The sequence below is a fragment of the Neofelis nebulosa genome, chromosome 17 (assembly GCF_028018385.1).
Source record: "Neofelis nebulosa isolate mNeoNeb1 chromosome 17, mNeoNeb1.pri, whole genome shotgun sequence".
NCBI lineage: Eukaryota > Metazoa > Chordata > Mammalia > Carnivora > Felidae > Neofelis > Neofelis nebulosa.
In genome coordinates this window covers 902509-920888 of record NC_080798.1, presented here as the reverse complement: position 1 = coordinate 920888, position 18380 = coordinate 902509, and the positions used below count along the sequence as shown (strand labels likewise).

Below are 18380 nucleotides of genomic sequence, written 5' to 3'. Positions count from 1 at the left end.
ACTGGACAGTGACATGCAGAAAAATGAACCTGGACCACTTTCTTACACCATATACAACGATAAACTCAAAATGGATAAAAACCTAAATGTAAGACAGGAAGCCATCAAAATCCTTGAGGAGAAAGCAGGCAAAAACCTCTTTGACCTTGGCTGCAGCAACTTTTTACTCAACATGTCTCCAGAAGCAAGGAAAACAAAAGCAAAAATGAACTACTGAGACCTCATCAATATAAACAGCTTCTGCACAGCAAAGGAAACCATCAGCAAAACTAAAAGGCAACCGACAGAATGGAAGAAAATATGTGCAAACGACATATCAGATAAAGGGTTAGTATCCAAAATCTATAAAGAACTTATCAAACTCAACACCCAAAAAACAAATAACCCAGTGAAGAAATGGGCAAAAGACATGAATAGACACTTCTCCAAAGAAGACATCCAGGTGACTGACAGGTACATTAAAAAATGCTCAACATCACTCATCATCAGGGGAATACAAATCAAAATCACAATGAGATACCACCTCCCACCTGTCAGAATGGCTAACATTAACAACTCAAGCAACAACAGTGCATAAGAGACTAGAATGTGGATTCATTTCTGCTTGCTTGTTGATCCTTATATTCCTTTATGCTGGCCTCAAATTTGTCCAGCCCATGCTGGCAGACATTCACAAGCCCTGTCAAGCCTCTCTGAAGCGGCTCAACAGCTGGAAGAGCACCTCAAGTCTGAATACATAAATTAATTTTGCTCTCTGAAGGATGGGTTTCTCATGAACCCCACTTCAAATTTCATCATTTTGTATCATAAGCAACGCTGATTATTTATGCAGCCTGATTAAACCCTCACAAACACATCGTCTGGCCTAAGAAAAGTTCTGAACATTTTGGTCTTTGCGGTGTCCTCAGATACCTGGCATGAAAACCCTTCACCTACTTTCTGGGCTTCTTTTCTTGCCCCTGTCTCCATCATACATTTTTCCACAGAGGCAATGATCTTTCTTCAGTTTTTTAAATTCCACATGCATCTCTCCAACTTAGAGTACTTCTGGCTTTCCTTCTCTCTGATTAAAACATTTGCCCCCACTATGCTTTGTAAATTTAAATATATCTATATATAGGTGTCTGCATAAATTTCAAATCAGAAGTGTTTTTCTACCCTAAACTCCTAAATCCTGAACATTCTGTGAAAGGATCTCAATTTAAAATGGAACCAGAAAATATGAAATGGAGACTCTCGCACACAGACTCTCAGAAGAGTGGAACTTAAGAACTGAGAGACTGGGGCTCCTGGGGGGTGCAATCAGTTAAGTATCTGACACTTGATCTCATCTCAGGTTGTGATCTCATGATTCATGAGTTCAATCCCCACATCAGGCTCTGCACTGATGGTGAGGAGCCTGCTTGGGATTCTGTGTTTCCTTCTCTCTGCCTGTACACCACTTGTGCTTTCTCTCTCTCTCTCCCTCAAAATAAATAAATAAATAAACATTAAAATATTAAACAAACAAACAAACCCGGGGCTCCTGGGTAACTCAGTCAGTTAAGCATCTGACTTGGGCTCAGGTCATGATCTCACGGTTCGCAAGTTCAAGCCCCACATCAGGCTCCGTGCTGACAGCTCAGAGCCTGGAGCCTGCTTTGGATTCTGTATCTCCTCTCTCTGCCCTTCCCCTGCTCATGCTCATGCTCTGTCTCTCTCTTTCTCTCTCTCAAAAACAAATAAACATTCAAAAAAATTATTAAAAAAACAAAAAACTGAGAGACTGATTTGCTGTAAACATTTGATTTACAGAAGACTTGTCACCTGACCAATGAACATCCCCCAAGAATCTCCATCCTCAAGACAATGAACTTCCTGCTTGGACTTGGGCTTGACTCCTCTATCTTTGCACTGCAAACCCTAAATACAGCCTGCTTGAAACCCCCATTGGACTTGCCTGTATCTTTCTACATTATATGTGCTGAATTGCAATTTCTCTGTCATTCCTAAATAAAATAAATTTCTGGTAATTCAAGCTTGTTCCAGTTTACCTCCCTATTTAAGGTGACAATTCCCTATATTATACTATCATAAAATTTCCTGAATATCTCTAGTGATTAACAGTATTCAATTTTAGAAAATTCTTTAAAAATAATCAATAGCGTTCCTGTTTTCCATACACTATAAGCAATCCAAAGCAGAGTTATTATCATTGTTACTCAATTTGAATCAAAATGTCCTGGAAGATTAAATGGTATACAATGAGAGCCTACAAATACATAAAATTGACTAAATAAATGATCAGATGTTTTAGAGAGGACTTCTAGCCCAGAAACTGCATTTGAAACATTTGGGGTTTTTCCCAGTGGGCAAAACAAAACAGAGACCTGGGTTTCACTGCCAAAGAGCCTGAAGGGATGACTGTCAGGGACCCTGAAGACACCCATGCAGAGGCATTCATCAGAGGTGTGGCTTCATAATCCCATAATCGGGTATGTGAAAATATAAAATAGAAGGCGGAGTAAAAGGAAACATTCACCAGAACAAGAATTGTGCTGAGGGCTCTAGCCTCGTGGGAAGGTCTGGGGGAAAGGCTGTTGCTGTGAATTCGACGGCCTTGCTTCCTGTGCCTGTGTAGGTCAAAGATCATGGAGCCACATGGCCAACCATGAGGTTAGGACACATAACATTAACGAAGAACAACATGAATGTGTGTACTGGGATGGTCCATCTTTCTGGAATGTCTGAAAGACAGTATCTATGAATATTTTTCTGCAGTTGTTTTTCCTCTTTCTTGGTCCAGTCTACTTATAGCAGGAGAGGAATTTAGCAGGAGTTACAGGCCCACCAGAGGAAAGAGCAGAATCCAAGGCACTTTGGAGACATCATTCCTTAGCTCCACCCATCTCAGAACACTGGGGCAAAGCTTACTGATCTGGAAGCCACTTGAAAGGATGTAGTGCTGAGACAGATCCTTCTGCCCCTCTGTGAAAATAAAGGACAAGTTTATGTCCAATGTCACCTAGAAAATATTTCCTTCCAACGCTGCCCTTGTCTGAAGGAACGCTTTAGAGAGAAGCCCCAAGGAGTTGGCAAAGACAAGTTGTTTAAACATATCTCTTAACAGATATTCTCCCCATCAGTACTATTCAGTCTCTTTGAGTCTCTTTTTAAAATATCTCTTTAAATGTTGTACACGTTAAAACAATTATAGTTTCACTCTCCCATCCAGTACATTTCTTTTTTTTTTCTTCAACGTTTTTTATTTATTTTTGGGACAGAGAGAGACAGAGCATGAACGGGGGAGGGGCAGAGAGAGAGGGAGACACAGAATCGGAAACAGGCTCCAGGCTCTGAGCCATCAGCCCAGAGCCTGACGCGGGGCTCAAACTCACGGACCGGACCGCGAGATCGTGACCTGGCTGAAGTCGGACGCTTAACCGACTGCGCCACCCAGGCGCCCCCATCCAGTACATTTCTTGTTTCTACCTGTTAGTTCATAATTTGGGAAGCTTCCTGGGTATCATCTGAAACTGGCCCTTGTACACAGAAGACAGAGGCAGACCGCTCCAGATTGCTAGGTGGCAGAATTAAGCAAGGAAACTTATGTGTGAGGTTTACCTTGGGTGACTGCAAGATAAACAGATCTCTGCATCTGCCCGCCGGAATCTTAAAATGTATATAGAAAACTTCACTGGGTTCAGCTGCATATACCATCCGGATGGTATCAACAACACTTAGTATCGCAAGGCTGTGTCCTCGGGCAGCTTCTAGTGCAGGGAAGGCAAGCAGAGTGGACATTCCCAGGATAGCGGAGGGGTTTGGAGCCTCTGACTGCCCAGGCCCATCTCTTCACTCAACCGATGGTGACTTCTTGATGACTTCCTCTAATACTACCATTTCTCATTCACATCTGAAATAATATATATCTGTCCCTGGTTCCTGATGCAAACCTTCTAAACCATTATAATTTTCTGGTGATAGTCACCTTTTCACCTCTCTGGCAAAACTGAGGCTTAACAATGAATGCAGATGTATCACCTGGTGTAAAGCCCTCTACTTCTGCATCTTTGTAATTTTCAAAGGATTGAACAAATGAGTTATGTAATGAGGGAAATCCAAAATTACATTAATGCCTCGAAAGGGGCTCACAGCAAGATGGAACACAGGTAGGTGAGAAGGACATGTGACAACATGGGCTTGCCACTGGTTTCTGAAGTGGGGGAGGGGCAGCAGTCTTGTAGGACTGAGCCCTCAACCTGTGGGATCCCCACTATCTCCAGGTAGATAGGGTCAGAACCGATTTCAATTGTAGGACACCCAGATGGTGTCAGAGACTTTCTTAGTGTGCACCCCCCACGCATACCCCCAGTACCACTGACACTGGACAAGAGTGCAGAACCTTCAGGCAGTAAGCACAGAACATTGAGTTCTCAGGTGTAAAAGAATTAAGTTGAACCCATGGCTACACTGGAAACTTGGCTACCAGGAAATTCTTCTTTCTAAAAAGCGTGTTGTTTATTTTTTTCTCACTCTTGAGAACTCCGAGGAAAATTACACTCAGAGGGAAGGAAATAATCAAGTGAGAATAGAAATACATGGAAAAGTGGAAGGAAAGCTATATAGCCTTGTGCTGTTTCATTGTTTCAAAAACGTTCACTCAACATCTTATCTGGTTCAGAGACTGGTCTAGATATGTTACACATCAGTAAAGAAAGAAATGTGTCCTACCGTAGCCTGCATTCAAAATTATTGAGGGGAGTGACCAATAAGTAGTGAAGAGACTATTCTATATTATGCTAAGTTATAAGGTGGCAGGTGCTGTGGAAATATGAAATAAGAACATTACCAAGTAATGGCAAGGATGTGGATTCAGGAGGATTTCGATAGGAAATAGAGGGGTCAGGGTTGTTCTCATAGGGAGTTATTTGACCACACAATTAAAGGAGGGAAAGGAGAGATTTGGATACTTGGGGAAGATGTTCCATGGAGAAGAAATAGCCAGTACAATGTCCCAGGACCAGGAGCTTGCCTGGAGTATAAGACAATTGATGTGATTGTTGTTTGAATTGGTTGGTAAATTTTAGTAAGCCAGACAGAAATCTCCCTACTGTGTCCACATTTCCGTAAGTACATCTACATGTCTCTACTACAGACCCCCTGGTTTCCAATCTTCTTCACTCTTCCTTCTTCACCAGGGCAGATCACTGGCTACTACCTGGAATCTACATATGTTATCGGCTTGGGATAATAATTGTTCCACACAAAGTGGATGGCCAGACCAAAGCATAGGTAAAATGTTGCTTCTTCATTATCTTTCAGGGACACCTTGAATATGGCTGTGATGCAGGTACCATTGATTTTACTTGCAACCATAAACCAAAATGAGCCAAGCAGAACCCAAGCTCAAGCCCTTAACGCCCAGTACAGCCATTATAGTGAGCTATTGCCACATTGGTGGGTTCTCATGAAGCCCAGTTGTGTTCTCTAGATCTGATTTGGCTCAATCCTGACTGCACATTTCTACCTTCTAATTAAATACACCAGAGTCCTTGGACTTTATAATTTGGTTGGTCCAAGAGAACTCTCCTCATAGTGGGTTGTTCTGGATGCACAGATATTTAATACACCCTATTCACTGTTGAGTTCTTATTTGGAGACAATGACTCAACAGGAATGGTGTCAAAATGATGTAGAAGTCTGTACTACAGACACATAGGCTTCCTCCAGAGCCCTGGGGGACTGTCTTGTGATTTTCTGGCTTGGACTCTTACTCAAACTCCACACTGCATGTTTCCTACCAGGTGGTCTGCTCAATTTTGTGGCCCAGTGGACAGGACTGCTCCCACCACAGCCCAGATCTGCTGCACAACTCTTTCCCACAGGACCCTGTCCATGGCCTCCATATCCTCTGGCATAGGACAAGTGTTTCTAGTTGAGGAAATGTTGCTTCTTAAAGACAAAGAAGCCTACCAGGTGCCGTGCTCCACATTTTTGTAAGGAGATCCAAGAGACAAATATCAGAATGGCTAACACTAAAAAGATCGATTACAGCAAGTGTTGGTGAGCATCTAAAGAAACTGAAATTCATAGGCTACTGTTTGGCAGGAAGCTAGGCATGCGCAACAGGAGGACGGACCTTAGATGTCCTGATGGAGAGCCCCAACCGAAGGCCACCTGGGGGGAGGGGGAGCTTTGTCTCCCTTGGAGTGTACTTTAGTAACACTTTGCTCAGCTTTACGTTCATTTTGCTGTCCTGTAATTTTTTCCTGTGGCAGCGAGAACTGAGGCTTCTTTCCTTTTCCATCAAATTCTCAGTAATACTAGTTGTGGAGATGTAGAACCCTGTAACCAAGATGGAAAGCAGTTTGGCCATTCCCTCTCTCCCCTCCCCCCTTCCTCCTCTTCTTGTGAACTCCTTTGGGTCAGACACCAGATCTTAAAAATTGTAGCAAAAATGAAAGCTAATACCGGTTTGGTACTTTGGCAGCCATTATCTCCTCTTTCTCATAATGGCCATGTAAGGTAGGCGGGGCATAGGTTATAACCTCCACTGGGCAGATGAGAGGCTATCACACAGCAGGAAGCAGCAGGGCAGGGAGGGCCTGGGGCTTCTGCCACCTTTCTATCCCTGTTCCACTACCCCTTGCAGTCTCCCTTGTGCTCTTCTGATTTCCCAAACCCTAAGGCAAGCGATGGCCAATATTTGTCGGTTTTATAACCTCCAACTTTACCCCCTGGCTGTCATCCTGCTGCCGTAGTGGCCTGGTGTTCGCCTGCTGGTACAACTTTGTTCTCCATGTCCCATGTCGGTGTTACAGGCTCCGAGAAGCAAGAAGATAACCGATGGCGGACCCTCAGAAGCAGCTGCTGGCAGGCCTTCATTGGGCCAGGTGTGTGTGTCAAGGTCACACAGCTAGGGAGACAGAGGCTGCATTGGGACCTGGCTCTTTCCAGAGCTCAGTATTTCCTCCTATGGGGAAAGCAGAGATGCAGCAAGGGAGAGAGATGATGCTTAAGGAGGTGAGCCCTTACCTAGCAAGACCAGGAGTCCAAAGGTCTCCAGCGTCACCTCCAGGTACTAGATTCTCTGGGCTGTGCCCAGCCCACCAGAGTGAAGGTCATAAACACCTGAAAGTCAAACTAAGGCATCATATTGACCTTCGGGTTGGTGAGTGGGATCAGAGCTTATCACTCCATTGCTGATAGAGAGACCCAACCATGAATCACCAAGGTGTCTTAAGGTTTGAGCTCTGTGCTGGGCTCAAGGAGGAGGCTAATGCAGTCGTGTACATAATGCTACTGTGACTGAGAGAAAAGCCCTCCCTGGGGAAAGCCACTGGAGATGAAAATGGCCTCCCCATGAGGACAGTGGGGGCAGAGGACAAGTGGGAAAACAGTCATGACCATTCCAAGGAGAACAGCAGCAGCAACAGCACCTCCTTGGTCCTTGCTATGCACCTGCCCTGGGCTGAGGGCTTCATGAACTGTGGTACAGGGGTTACACACACCCAGGGCTGGAGCTAGTTGTTCAGGTTTGAATCCAGTCTCTCAAATCCGACACTTGTCTGTTATATGACCTTGAGGAACCAACTCCATCTTTCCAACCCTGGACTTCTCTGGAAATACAAAAATCATTCTCACCTCCTCAGGCTGCCATAATTAGAGATGCTCACAATGCAAGCCTGTGAGTCCTGACACTGATAAATGCTCAGGGTGCGAGTCTTAGTAATTCTCACAGGGGCCAAGGTAAGCACCATCACTGCCTCCCTGTCAGTCAGGGAGCTGAGACTCCGGGAGCAATAACGAGTTGCCCAGATTCCCAGGTGAAGCCCCACTTCCCCTGCAGGCAGGTTAGCAGGTACTGGAAGGCCCCATTTCTTTCTCAAACACACCAAGGGATAGAGGGCTGTTGGGGCACTGGGGAAACATTGCCTGGCCCAGGGGTGCCACTGTAGGCAGAAGTTGGAGTTGCTCAGGCCTAGATAGGCCACAGGTGCCATTGGACAGCAAATGACCTCCAAACGCTCAGGAGCAGCCTACACCTTACACGCCTTTTACACAAGAGGAACCTGAGGCCCACAGAAGATGGGAATGTGTCCTGGGGATCTGGGATTCAAACCCAGGGCTTGGAGATCCTGATCAGTGCCTTATATCCTCTCTGTTGGGCTTTAGGACTCAAAAAACATCTTCTCCATCCTGAGTCCACCTGGTGCCCTGAGAGTCCTGCTCCAACCTACCAACCTCCATAATGACAGACCAGGAAAATGGGTGGACACTACAAAGCAAGGCTTTATTGTATTATTAAATGTCTGGACTTTAGAAAGTGAAGGAGAATATATTAGTGTAGATTAAAAGTGTTTATGTGTGTCCATTATGCATAGCGTTAAAAAACTGAAAACAATGAGAACATATACTTTCAGTATTAAAAATAATTATCCCACAAAGTAAAAGTCACAAAATGAAATTCCAACATACATCTGTTGTTTCACATCCTTTTGTAAAAGGAAAATAACCAAAGTTCATAGAATAGGCAGAAGATATGAACAGTTTAGCAAAAATATAGATAGCAAATACACATCAGAAAAAAATGCTCATCATGACTCCTCAGGAAAATGCAGTTAAAACACTGAGACTGCACTATAAACTTATAAAAAGGATTAAAATTAAGAATGACCAAACCAAACAATTCACTAGGATGTGGAGGAAATGGAACTCTCATACACTGCTGGTAAGAGTACAAAAAGGTATACCATTTACATCACAATATGCTAAATTCTTTACGTTAAACATTTACCCTACGACTCAGACTTTCCACTCTGAGTTACAGACAAAAAATAAGTGAAACACATATCCATATAAATAATTACACATGAATGTTTATACCAACTTTATTTTCCATATGCAAAAATTAGAAATACCCAAATGCCTGTAAACAAATTAATGGGTAAACTAAGAGTGGTATAACTCAACAGAATATTTCTCAGCCAAATAAAAAAAAAAAAAGATCACCTACTTATATATCATTGATGCATCTACAATTATTTATGCAACACAAAAGTAGGAAAAAAGGGGGGGGGCACCTGGGTGGCTCAGCTGGTTAAGCATACAACTTGATTTTGGCTCAGGTCATGACCTCATGGTTCGTGAGTTCAAGCCCTACATCATGCTCTGCGCTGCCAGGGCAGCGCCTGCGTGAGTTTCTCTCCCTCCCTTGCTCTCTTTCAAAATAAATAAAATTTTAAAAACTTAAAAAAAAAATACTTTGATTCCCACTATATAAATCATAGAAAATAGAGGTTTTTTTTTTTTTTTTAATGGAAAGTAAATCAATGGTTACTTGGAGTGCTGTGAAGGCAGATAAAGGACATGAGGTAAATATACAATGACCGATATGATCACTATAAGACCACGATGTTTTCTGAGGTTTGTAAGTATGTCAAAACTTACTAAAGACTACATTTCCAATATGTACAGTTTATTACATGTAATTATACCTTAATAAACCTTTCTTAAATAATTCAAGATAAAAAATCTGTTTGTCCAACTCTTTTTGGAAAATAGGTTTTGCAACCCTACATTCAACACACATTCTCACCCCGCAAAGGCTAGTTTTGCTGTGAAAGCAAATACAGCGATCAACGAAGGACTCTCCATGAGAGTCAAGAGGACTGCTGGCTGGGTCACAAGAGCCGCATCCCCGGACTACAGATCCCCCTTTTCTCGATCTGTTTTCCTGCCTGTGCAGCAGTGGTCTTGAGATGAACATCACTAAGAGGCTGCAGGAATCCACAAAACCTTTCAATTATTTCCAATGGCAACGATGTAAGCTACACCAGATCCATCCACCCGGAGGTCCATGGACTTGCGCACACCCCAGCTCTGCACAGCCTCTGCTGCAGGAGTATATGTGGGCACACTTTTAGAAGAGGCACATTCTGTCTAGTTGGCTGCAGTCTCCTCCACTCCCTGTTAAGTCAGTGTTTCTATAGCAGTTCTGGTCTCCCCTGAACCTTATGGCCTTACAATCAATGACAAAACACAGGATATCAGGACACATGGCTCTTTGCAGGACCTGGGAAAGAGGTGTCCCTCAACAGTGCTGACATCCCCTGTGCTATCCCCTGTGAACGATGGAAAAAAAAAATATATCATGCTGCTCACAGAAGCACCTGAGGTTCTCACACCTGCCCCTCCTCAGGGTGATCTCTATGCAGTCTTTCCTAGGAGGTCACGGGCAGTGCAAATTTGGCAAAAACTGGTAAGCTCATTTCTGCCACCATACTGTCCCCTTGAGGCACAGAAATTTGAGACCCTCCCCAATGAAAGCTGTTCACCACTTCATGTTTGTAGATCGCAAAATGTTTATAAACCACCACACATGGTAGATAAAACACACAAGATTGAAAAGGACTTAAACACGGACTTTGTTACTGCACAAACCAAAGCAACAGGGGCTAGCAGTTCTTGAGTGTTTTGGAAGCTGGAAAAATTAATCACAAATGTCTCTGGAGACCATGTCCCTGCAAATGCTCATCCTTCTCTGCAAGCTGCCAGCTGAACTGATTTGATGTTCTCTAGGACAACATTGGCCAGGTCTATGCCAATTAGTCAAAAGAAGGAAATGTGGGTCCCCCAGAGACTCAGGTTACTCCTAATTTCCTCCAGCAATGAGAACAGAGGTCAGCTTCCCTGAGCACAGTGGGGTGATGACTGATGCATGATGTAGAGACTTGCCAGGGGAGGAGTAAATAGCTTTGGCCACAGACTGGCAGTGAAATGTATCTGGAGAAAGCCCTCAGCAGTTTAGAAACTGCAACATAGCCACACATGCTTCAGCCACATAGCTGAAACTTATGAGAAACCTCTCTACTATTGGCATTTAGATGCAGATTGAATTCAGGCAAATGGTGCCTTACAAAGAGTTGCCTCTGGTATCATTACACCAAACAAGGAACTGTATGCTTCTTACCCATCTAAGGCCTTTCTCCGGTGTGAACCCTCTGGTGCTGAGAAAGGTTTGATTTTCGGCTAAAAGATTTCCCACATTCATTGCAGTCATAAGGCCTCTCTCCTGTGTGAACTCTCTGATGATAATGGAGGGTAGAACGAGAGGTAAAAGATTTCCCACATTCACTGCACTCAAAAGGCCTTTCTCCTGTGTGAACTCTCCGGTGAATAATGAGGTGAATTCTTTGGGTAAAGGATTTTCCACATTCACTGCACTCATGAGGCCTTTCTCCTGTGTGAACCCTGCGATGTCGAATCAGTATGGAGCTATTGGTAAAAGATTTCCCACATTCACTACACTCATAAGGCCTTTCTCCAGTGTGAACTCTCTGATGATAACCAAGGGCAGAGACGGAAGTAAAAGATTTCCCACATTCACTGCACTCGTAAGGCCTTTCTCCAGTGTGGACTCTCCGATGTTTAGAGAGATATGAGTTCTGACTAAAGGATCTCCCACAGTCACTACATTCGTAAGGCTTTTCTCCAGTGTGAACTCTCTGGTGTTGATTCAATTGGGAACTATCCCTAAAAGATTTCCCACATTCGCTGCAGTCAAAAGGCCTTTCTCCTGTGTGAACTCTCTGATGACAACGGAGAGCAGAGGCAGAGGTAAAAGACTTCTCACATTCTTTGCACTCGTAAGGCCTTTCTCCAATGTGAACTTTTTGATGATAACGGAGGGCAGAGCCAGAGGTAAAGGATTTTCCACATTCCTTGCACTCGTAAGGCCTTTCTCCTGTGTGAACTCTCTGGTGTATATTGAGGTGATTTCTTTGGGTAAAGGATTTCCCACATTCATTGCACTCATAAGGCCTTTCTCCCGTGTGAACTCTACGGTGTCGAATAAGTATCGGTCCATTGGTAAAAGATTTCCCACATTCACTACACTCATAAGGTTTTTCTCCAGTGTGAACTCTCTGATGATAACAGAGGGCAGAGCCAGAGGTAAAGGATTTTCCACATTCACTACATTCATAAGGCCTTTCTCCCGTGTGAACTCTCTGGTGTTGAGAGAGGTAAGATTTGTGGCTAAATGATTTCCCACATTCACTGCATTCGTAAGGCCTTTCTCCTGTGTGAACTCTTCGGTGTATAATGAGGTGATTTATTTGGGTAAAAGATTTCCCACAATCATTACACTCATATGGCCTTTCTCCTGTGTGAATTCTCTGATGGTAACGGAGCCCAGAGCTAGACGTAAAAGACTTTCCACATTCACTACATTTATAAGGTTTTTCTCCAGTATGAATTCTCTGATGATAACGGAGGGCAGAGCTAGAAGTAAAAGATTTCCCACATTCACTACATTCATAAGGCCTTTCTCCTGTGTGTACTCTCCAGTGTTCAATGAGATCGGATTTTCGTCGAAACGATTTCTCACATTCAGTGCACTCATAACTCATTTCTCCAGTGTGAATTGTACGTTGTCGAATAATGATGGAGCTCTGACTAACAGATTGAGCACAGCCACGACACATGTAACAATTTTCTCCAGTGTGACTTCTCTGAGGATAAGGGAGGACAAATTTTTGGCTAAAAGATTTCCCACATTTGCTGCACTTGTACTGCCTTGGTCCAGTATGAATTCTTCGATGTTGACTGAGGGTTGAGCTTCCCGTAAATGATTTACCACAGTCACTACACACATGAAGCTTGTCACCAGTGTGGATTCTCTGGTGAATAGCAAGTGAAGATCTGTACCTGAATGTTTTCCCACATGCAGGGCACACAAAACACTGTCTTCCAGTGTGGATACCCTGGTCTTGAACAAGTGTGTGTTTGGGACCAAAGGCTTTACTGCATTCTTCCCAGGTGTAATGACTTTCTTTGCTTTGAAAAGTCATTCCACACTTGGTGATTCTGTTCTCTCCAGTATGAGCTGCCTGTTGTTGGAGATGTTCTGAGGTGGTCAGGAAGTCCTTCTCAACCTCCTTATAGGTAAAGGGCTTTTCTGAATCATGGAAATTGCTGCTCTTCACAAATGGGGCCCTGTCCACACTGCTGCTGAAGGATTTTTCTCTCATGTGCTGCTTCTCATGCTCTTGAAGGTTTGCACTGCAATAGATTTGTTTCACACATGCCCCATACTTGAATAGTTTCTGGCTACTTGGCTTCTCCTGGTGCTCAGCCAAGTGGAAAACGTCTCTCAAGACCGGACCACACATCTCACAGGGATGGGTCTTCCGGGAAGACAGAGCTGCCTTGGGCACGCTGGCCTGTGACACACCTACAGAAATGCTCTGTTCAAGGGGTGCCTCCGCATCTTCTGCCCCACAGCAGCAACCTGAACGCAAAGAAACACTAGTGAAATACACGCTGACTTTATTGGAAGAGGGCAACCCAATTACAAATATGCAAATAAAAACCAAAAGAGAGCAAGGTCTGGTATAATGATAAAGTAATTTATCAAGAGGATAGAATAATTAATTACAAGTATATAGGTGCCCAATATCCAAGCACTTAAATATATTAAGCAAATACAGATCAGAAGGCAGAAATAGCAATGCTATAATAGTAGGGGACTTCAATATCCTATTATCAACAATCAACAGACTATGCAGACAGAAAATCTGTAAGGAAATGTTGGATTTGAACTGCACTTGATACCAAAGAGACCTAACAGACGTACACAGAAGATGCCATCCAACTGCAGCAATAAACTGTACATTCTTCTTTTTTTTAAATTTTAAATGTTTTTTTTATTTATTTTTAAGACACAGCATGAGTGGGGATGGGGCAGAGAGAGAGGGAGACACAGAATCAGAAGCAGGCTCCAGGCTCTGAGCTGTCAGCACAGAGCCTGATGTGGGGCATGAACTCACGAACCGCGAGATCATGACCTGAGCCGAAGTTGGACACTCAACCGACTGAGCCACCCGGGTGCCCCAACTGTACATTCTTGTTAAGTACACATGGAACATGTCTAGGACTCTCTCACATGTAGATCACAAAAAAATTCTTAACACTTAGGAAGACCGATAACATACCAGGGATCTTTTTCAACTATGTGGTATGAAACTAGAAATCATTAATAGAAGGAAAGCTGGAAAATATCACAAATATGTGGAACTTAAACAACATTATCCTGAACAATGCGTCAAAGAAGAAATCAAGAACTATATTCAAACAAATGAATATAGAAACACAATACATTAAAACTTATAGAATGTAAGAAAATCAGTTATAAGAAGGAATAAAAATTATAGTAGAAATAATTGAAACAGAAACTAGAAAAACAGAAAGACCAATGAAGCTAACAGTTGGGTTTTTGAGATGATAAACAATTTGACAAACCATTAGTTAGACCAAGAAAAATGTGAGAAGACACAAAACCAGAAATGAAAGTGGAAACATCACAAGTGATACTGCAGGAATATAATCAAACAAAAGAGACTACTGTGAACAATTACATGACAACAAATTGGCTAACCTAGAAGAAACAGATAAATTCACAGAAACATACAACCTGACAATACTAAATACTGAAGAAATAGAAAATCTGAACAGACTCATAACTGGTAAGGAGAGTCAATCAGTAATAAAAAATCTTCCAACAGGGGACATGGGTGGCTCAGTCAGTTAATCTTCTGACTCTTAATTTTGGCTCAGGTCATGATCTCACGGTTCGTGGGCTCAAGCCCTGCATCGGACTCTGTGTTGACAGCACAGAGCCTGTTTGGGATTTTCAGTCTCCCTCTCTGCCACTCTCCCGCTTGCTCTCTCTCAAAAATAAATAAACATTAAAAAAAAAAATCTCCCAGGGGTGCCTCGGTGATCAGTCAGTTAGGCTTCCAACTCTTGATTTTGGATCAGGTCATGATCTCACACTTCATGAGTTCAAGCCCCACACTGGGTTCTGCACTGGCAGCACACAGCCTGCTTGGGATTCTCTCTCTCCCCCTTTCTCTGCCCCTGCCCCTCCCCTGCTCTTTCTGTGTGTCTCAAAATAAATAAATAAACTTAAAAAAAAAAATCTCCTAACAAAGAAAAGCCCAGAACCAGACAGAATCACTGGAAATTCCACTACATATTTAAAGAATCAACGCCATCCTTCTTAAAGTCTTCCAAAAAACTGAAGGAACACTTCTAAAATCATTTTATGAGGCCAGTATTACCTCAAAGGTAGTACAAGAGAAGAAAAGTACAGGCCAATATCCCCAATGAACATGAATGCAAAACTCTTCAAAAAAAGAAAAAAAAATACTTGCAAACCAAATCCAAATCCAAAAGCACATTACAAGGATCATACACTACAATCAATCAGGATTTATCCCTGGGATCCAAGGATAGTTCAATACGTGCATATCAATAAATGCAATACACCACCTTAATGGAATAAGAGTTTAAAAGGTAAAAATCATATAATCACACCAATAGATGTAGTAAGTTTATTTATTTTGAGAGAGTGTGAGTGAGGGAGGAGGAGGGAGGGGAGGGAAGGAGGGAGGGAGGGAGGGAAGGAGGGAAGGAGGGAGGGAGGGAGGGAGGGAGGGAGGGAGGGAGAGAGGGAGACAGGGAGACAGGGAGAGAGGGAGAGAGGGAGAAGGAGAATGAATCCCAAGCAGGCTCTGCACTGTCTGTGCAGAGCCTGATGCAAGGCCCAATCCCACAAACCATGAGATCACAACCTGAGCAGAAATCAAGAGATGGACATTCAACTGACTGAGACACCCAGGTGCCCCACCTTCACTTTTATTCAAGCTAGAACTAGAAATTCTAGCCCCAAGTAATTAAGGAAAAAAAATAAAAGGCATCCAAATCGGAATGAAAGTAAAATGGTCTGTTTGCAGGTGATACAACCTAACATATAGAAAATCAAAGAATACACCAAAACACTGTTAGAAGCAATTAATGAATTCAGTAAGGTTGTAGAACTAAAAAAAAAAAATCAACATACAAAACTAAATTGTATTTATATACACCAATAATAAACTACCTGGGGAAAAAAACTGAGAAAACAATCCCACTTAAAATAGCATCAAAAAGAAAACAATATTCAAAATAAATTTAACATAGAAGGTGAAAGACCTGTATCTTGAAAATTATAAGAAATTGATGAAAAAAATTGAAGACACAAATGGAAAAACATCCTGTGCTCTCAGACTGGAAGAATTAATAGTTAAAATGTCCATTTTACCACAACAATCTACCCAAAGCAATCTACAGATTTAATGCAATCCATAACAAAATCCAATGACATTTTTCACAGAAATAGAAAAAACAATTGTAAAATTCATATGGAACCACAGAAAACTCCAAATAGCCAAAGCAATCTTGAGAAAAAAGAGCAAAGCTGGAGACATCACACTTCTTGATTTCAAAATATTCCAAAGCTATAGTAATTAAAACAGTATGGTACTAGCATAAAAACAGACCAATGAAACAGAATAGAGAGCCCAGAGATAAACCTTTGCACACATGGGTCAACTAATCTTTGATAAAGACACCAAGTATGCATAATGAGGAAAGGACAGTCTCTTCAATAAATGGATATCCACATGGAAAAAGAAAAAAGACCTCCACCTTGGGTCTTAAAATAAGATGGGAGGCATGGGGAGACTTTGGCCAAGCCTGCCAGCTGGTTTGAGAAGCCAGACTAGCTGTCGGTGAATGTGGACATTGCGGGCTTTTGTCCACTCCCCACCCCAAGTTCTCCATATGTAATTTGGGTGCCAGCAGCACTGTGATGAGGCCAAGGCTGTGGATATTCCCTACATGGATATTGAGGCACTGAAGAAACTCAAGAAGAATAAAAAAATCAGTCAAGAAGCTGGCCAAGAACTATGATGCCTTTTTGCTTTCAGAATCTCTGATCAAGCAGATTCCACAAATCCTGGGCCCAGGCCTGAATAAGGCTGATAAGTTCCCTTCCTTGCTGACCCATAATGAGAACACGTGGCCTATGTGGATGAAGTTCACAATCAAATGCCAGATGAAGAAAATGCTGTGTCGGGCAGTGGCCATTGGCCATGTGAAGATGACAGATGAGGACCTTGTGGACAACATCTACTTAGCTGTCAATTTCCTGTTGTCAGTGCTCAAGAAGAATTGGCAGAACACCTGGGTTTTCCATGTTAAGAGCACCATGGGCAAGCCCCAGTGCCTATCTATACTAAGGCACAGCTTAATAAACCCTAAGGCTACGAAATACAACAACAACAAAAACACTGGAGCTGTATTTTACACCACTCACAAAAATTAACTTGAATTGGATTTTTTTAAAAACTTAAAACATAAGACCTAAAATTATAGAAGCTTTAGAAGAAAACATACAGAAAAAGCTCCTTGACATTTGTGTTGCCAATGATTTTTTGGATAGGACACCAACAGCAAAGGCAACAAAAGCAAAAATAAATAAGTGGAACTGTATCAAACCAAAAACTTCTTCATAGCAATGGAAATAATCAACAAAATGAAAAGACAACCTAAGAAATAAGAGAAAATATCTGCCAAGAGATTAGTATCCAGAATATATAAAGAACTCATAAAACTCAACAACAAAACCCAAATAACCCAATTAAAAAGGAGCAAAGGACCTGAATAAACATCTATCCAAAGACATATAAATGGCCCACAGGTACATGAAAAGGTGCTCAACATCACTAACATCAGAAAAATGCAAATCTTAGTTACAATGAAAAATCACCTCACACCTATTAGGGTAGCTCTTATCAAAATGTAAGAGAGAACAAGTGTTGGTAAGGAATGTGAAAAAAAGGAAATCATCACAGTTGGTAAGATAAATTGGTACACACATTGGTACAGAATGGAAAAGCTTTCAAAAATTAAAAATAGCAGCACCAGGGGCGCCTGGGTGGCTCAGTCCGTTAAGTGTCCAACTTTGGCTAGGTCATGATCTCAATGTTCATGGGTACGAGCTCTGCATCCAGGCACAGAGCCTGGAGCCTGCTGCAGATTCTGTGTCTCCCTCTCTCTTTGCCCCTCCCTTGCTAGCACACTCTCTCTCAAAAATAAATAAAAACGTTAAAAAAAAATTACAAAAAAAATAGCAGTGCCTGTTTCAGTTAGAAGAGCATGAGATTCTTGATCTCAGGGTTGTGAGTTCAAGCCTCACTTTGGGTATAGAGATTACTTTAAAAAATAAAACCTTAAAAAAACTGAGTATCTCAAAGAGGTATTTGTACTCCTGTATTTATTGCAGCACTGTTCACAACAGCCAAGGTATGAGAACAAGGTAAGTATCTATGGATGAATGGATAAATAAACCCTGGTGTATATATATACAATGGAGTATTGTTCAGCCATAAAAAAGGAAATCATGCATTTATGACAACATGAATAAACTTGGAGAGCATAATGCAAAGTGAAATAAGTCAGACAGAGAAAGACAAATACTAAATGATATCACTTCTATGTGGAATCAAAAA

General features: G+C 42.2%; 1 protein-coding gene, 1 long non-coding RNA gene and 1 pseudogene across 2 annotated transcripts in view; 2 read left to right on the top strand and 1 right to left on the bottom strand.

Moving 5' to 3' along the window:
- The window catches only part of LOC131500163 (uncharacterized), a 31996-nt gene extending 29984 nt beyond the window's left edge, over window positions 1-2012 (top strand). The window contains exon 2 of the long non-coding RNA XR_009256173.1: window positions 1795-2012. This is a non-coding gene — a long non-coding RNA (uncharacterized LOC131500163). The remainder of the gene's footprint in view (window positions 1-1794) is intronic.
- A 6244-nt stretch (window positions 2013-8256) lies between these two features.
- Window positions 8257-18380, bottom strand: part of LOC131498964 (zinc finger protein 256-like) — a 259197-nt gene continuing 249073 nt past the window's right edge. The window contains exon 3 of the mRNA XM_058706558.1: window positions 8257-13276. Coding sequence (XP_058562541.1) covers window positions 10959-13276 — 2318 coding nt within the window. The 3' untranslated portion in view covers window positions 8257-10958. The remainder of the gene's footprint in view (window positions 13277-18380) is intronic.
- LOC131500060 (large ribosomal subunit protein uL1-like) lies at window positions 16411-17194 on the top strand (annotated as a pseudogene).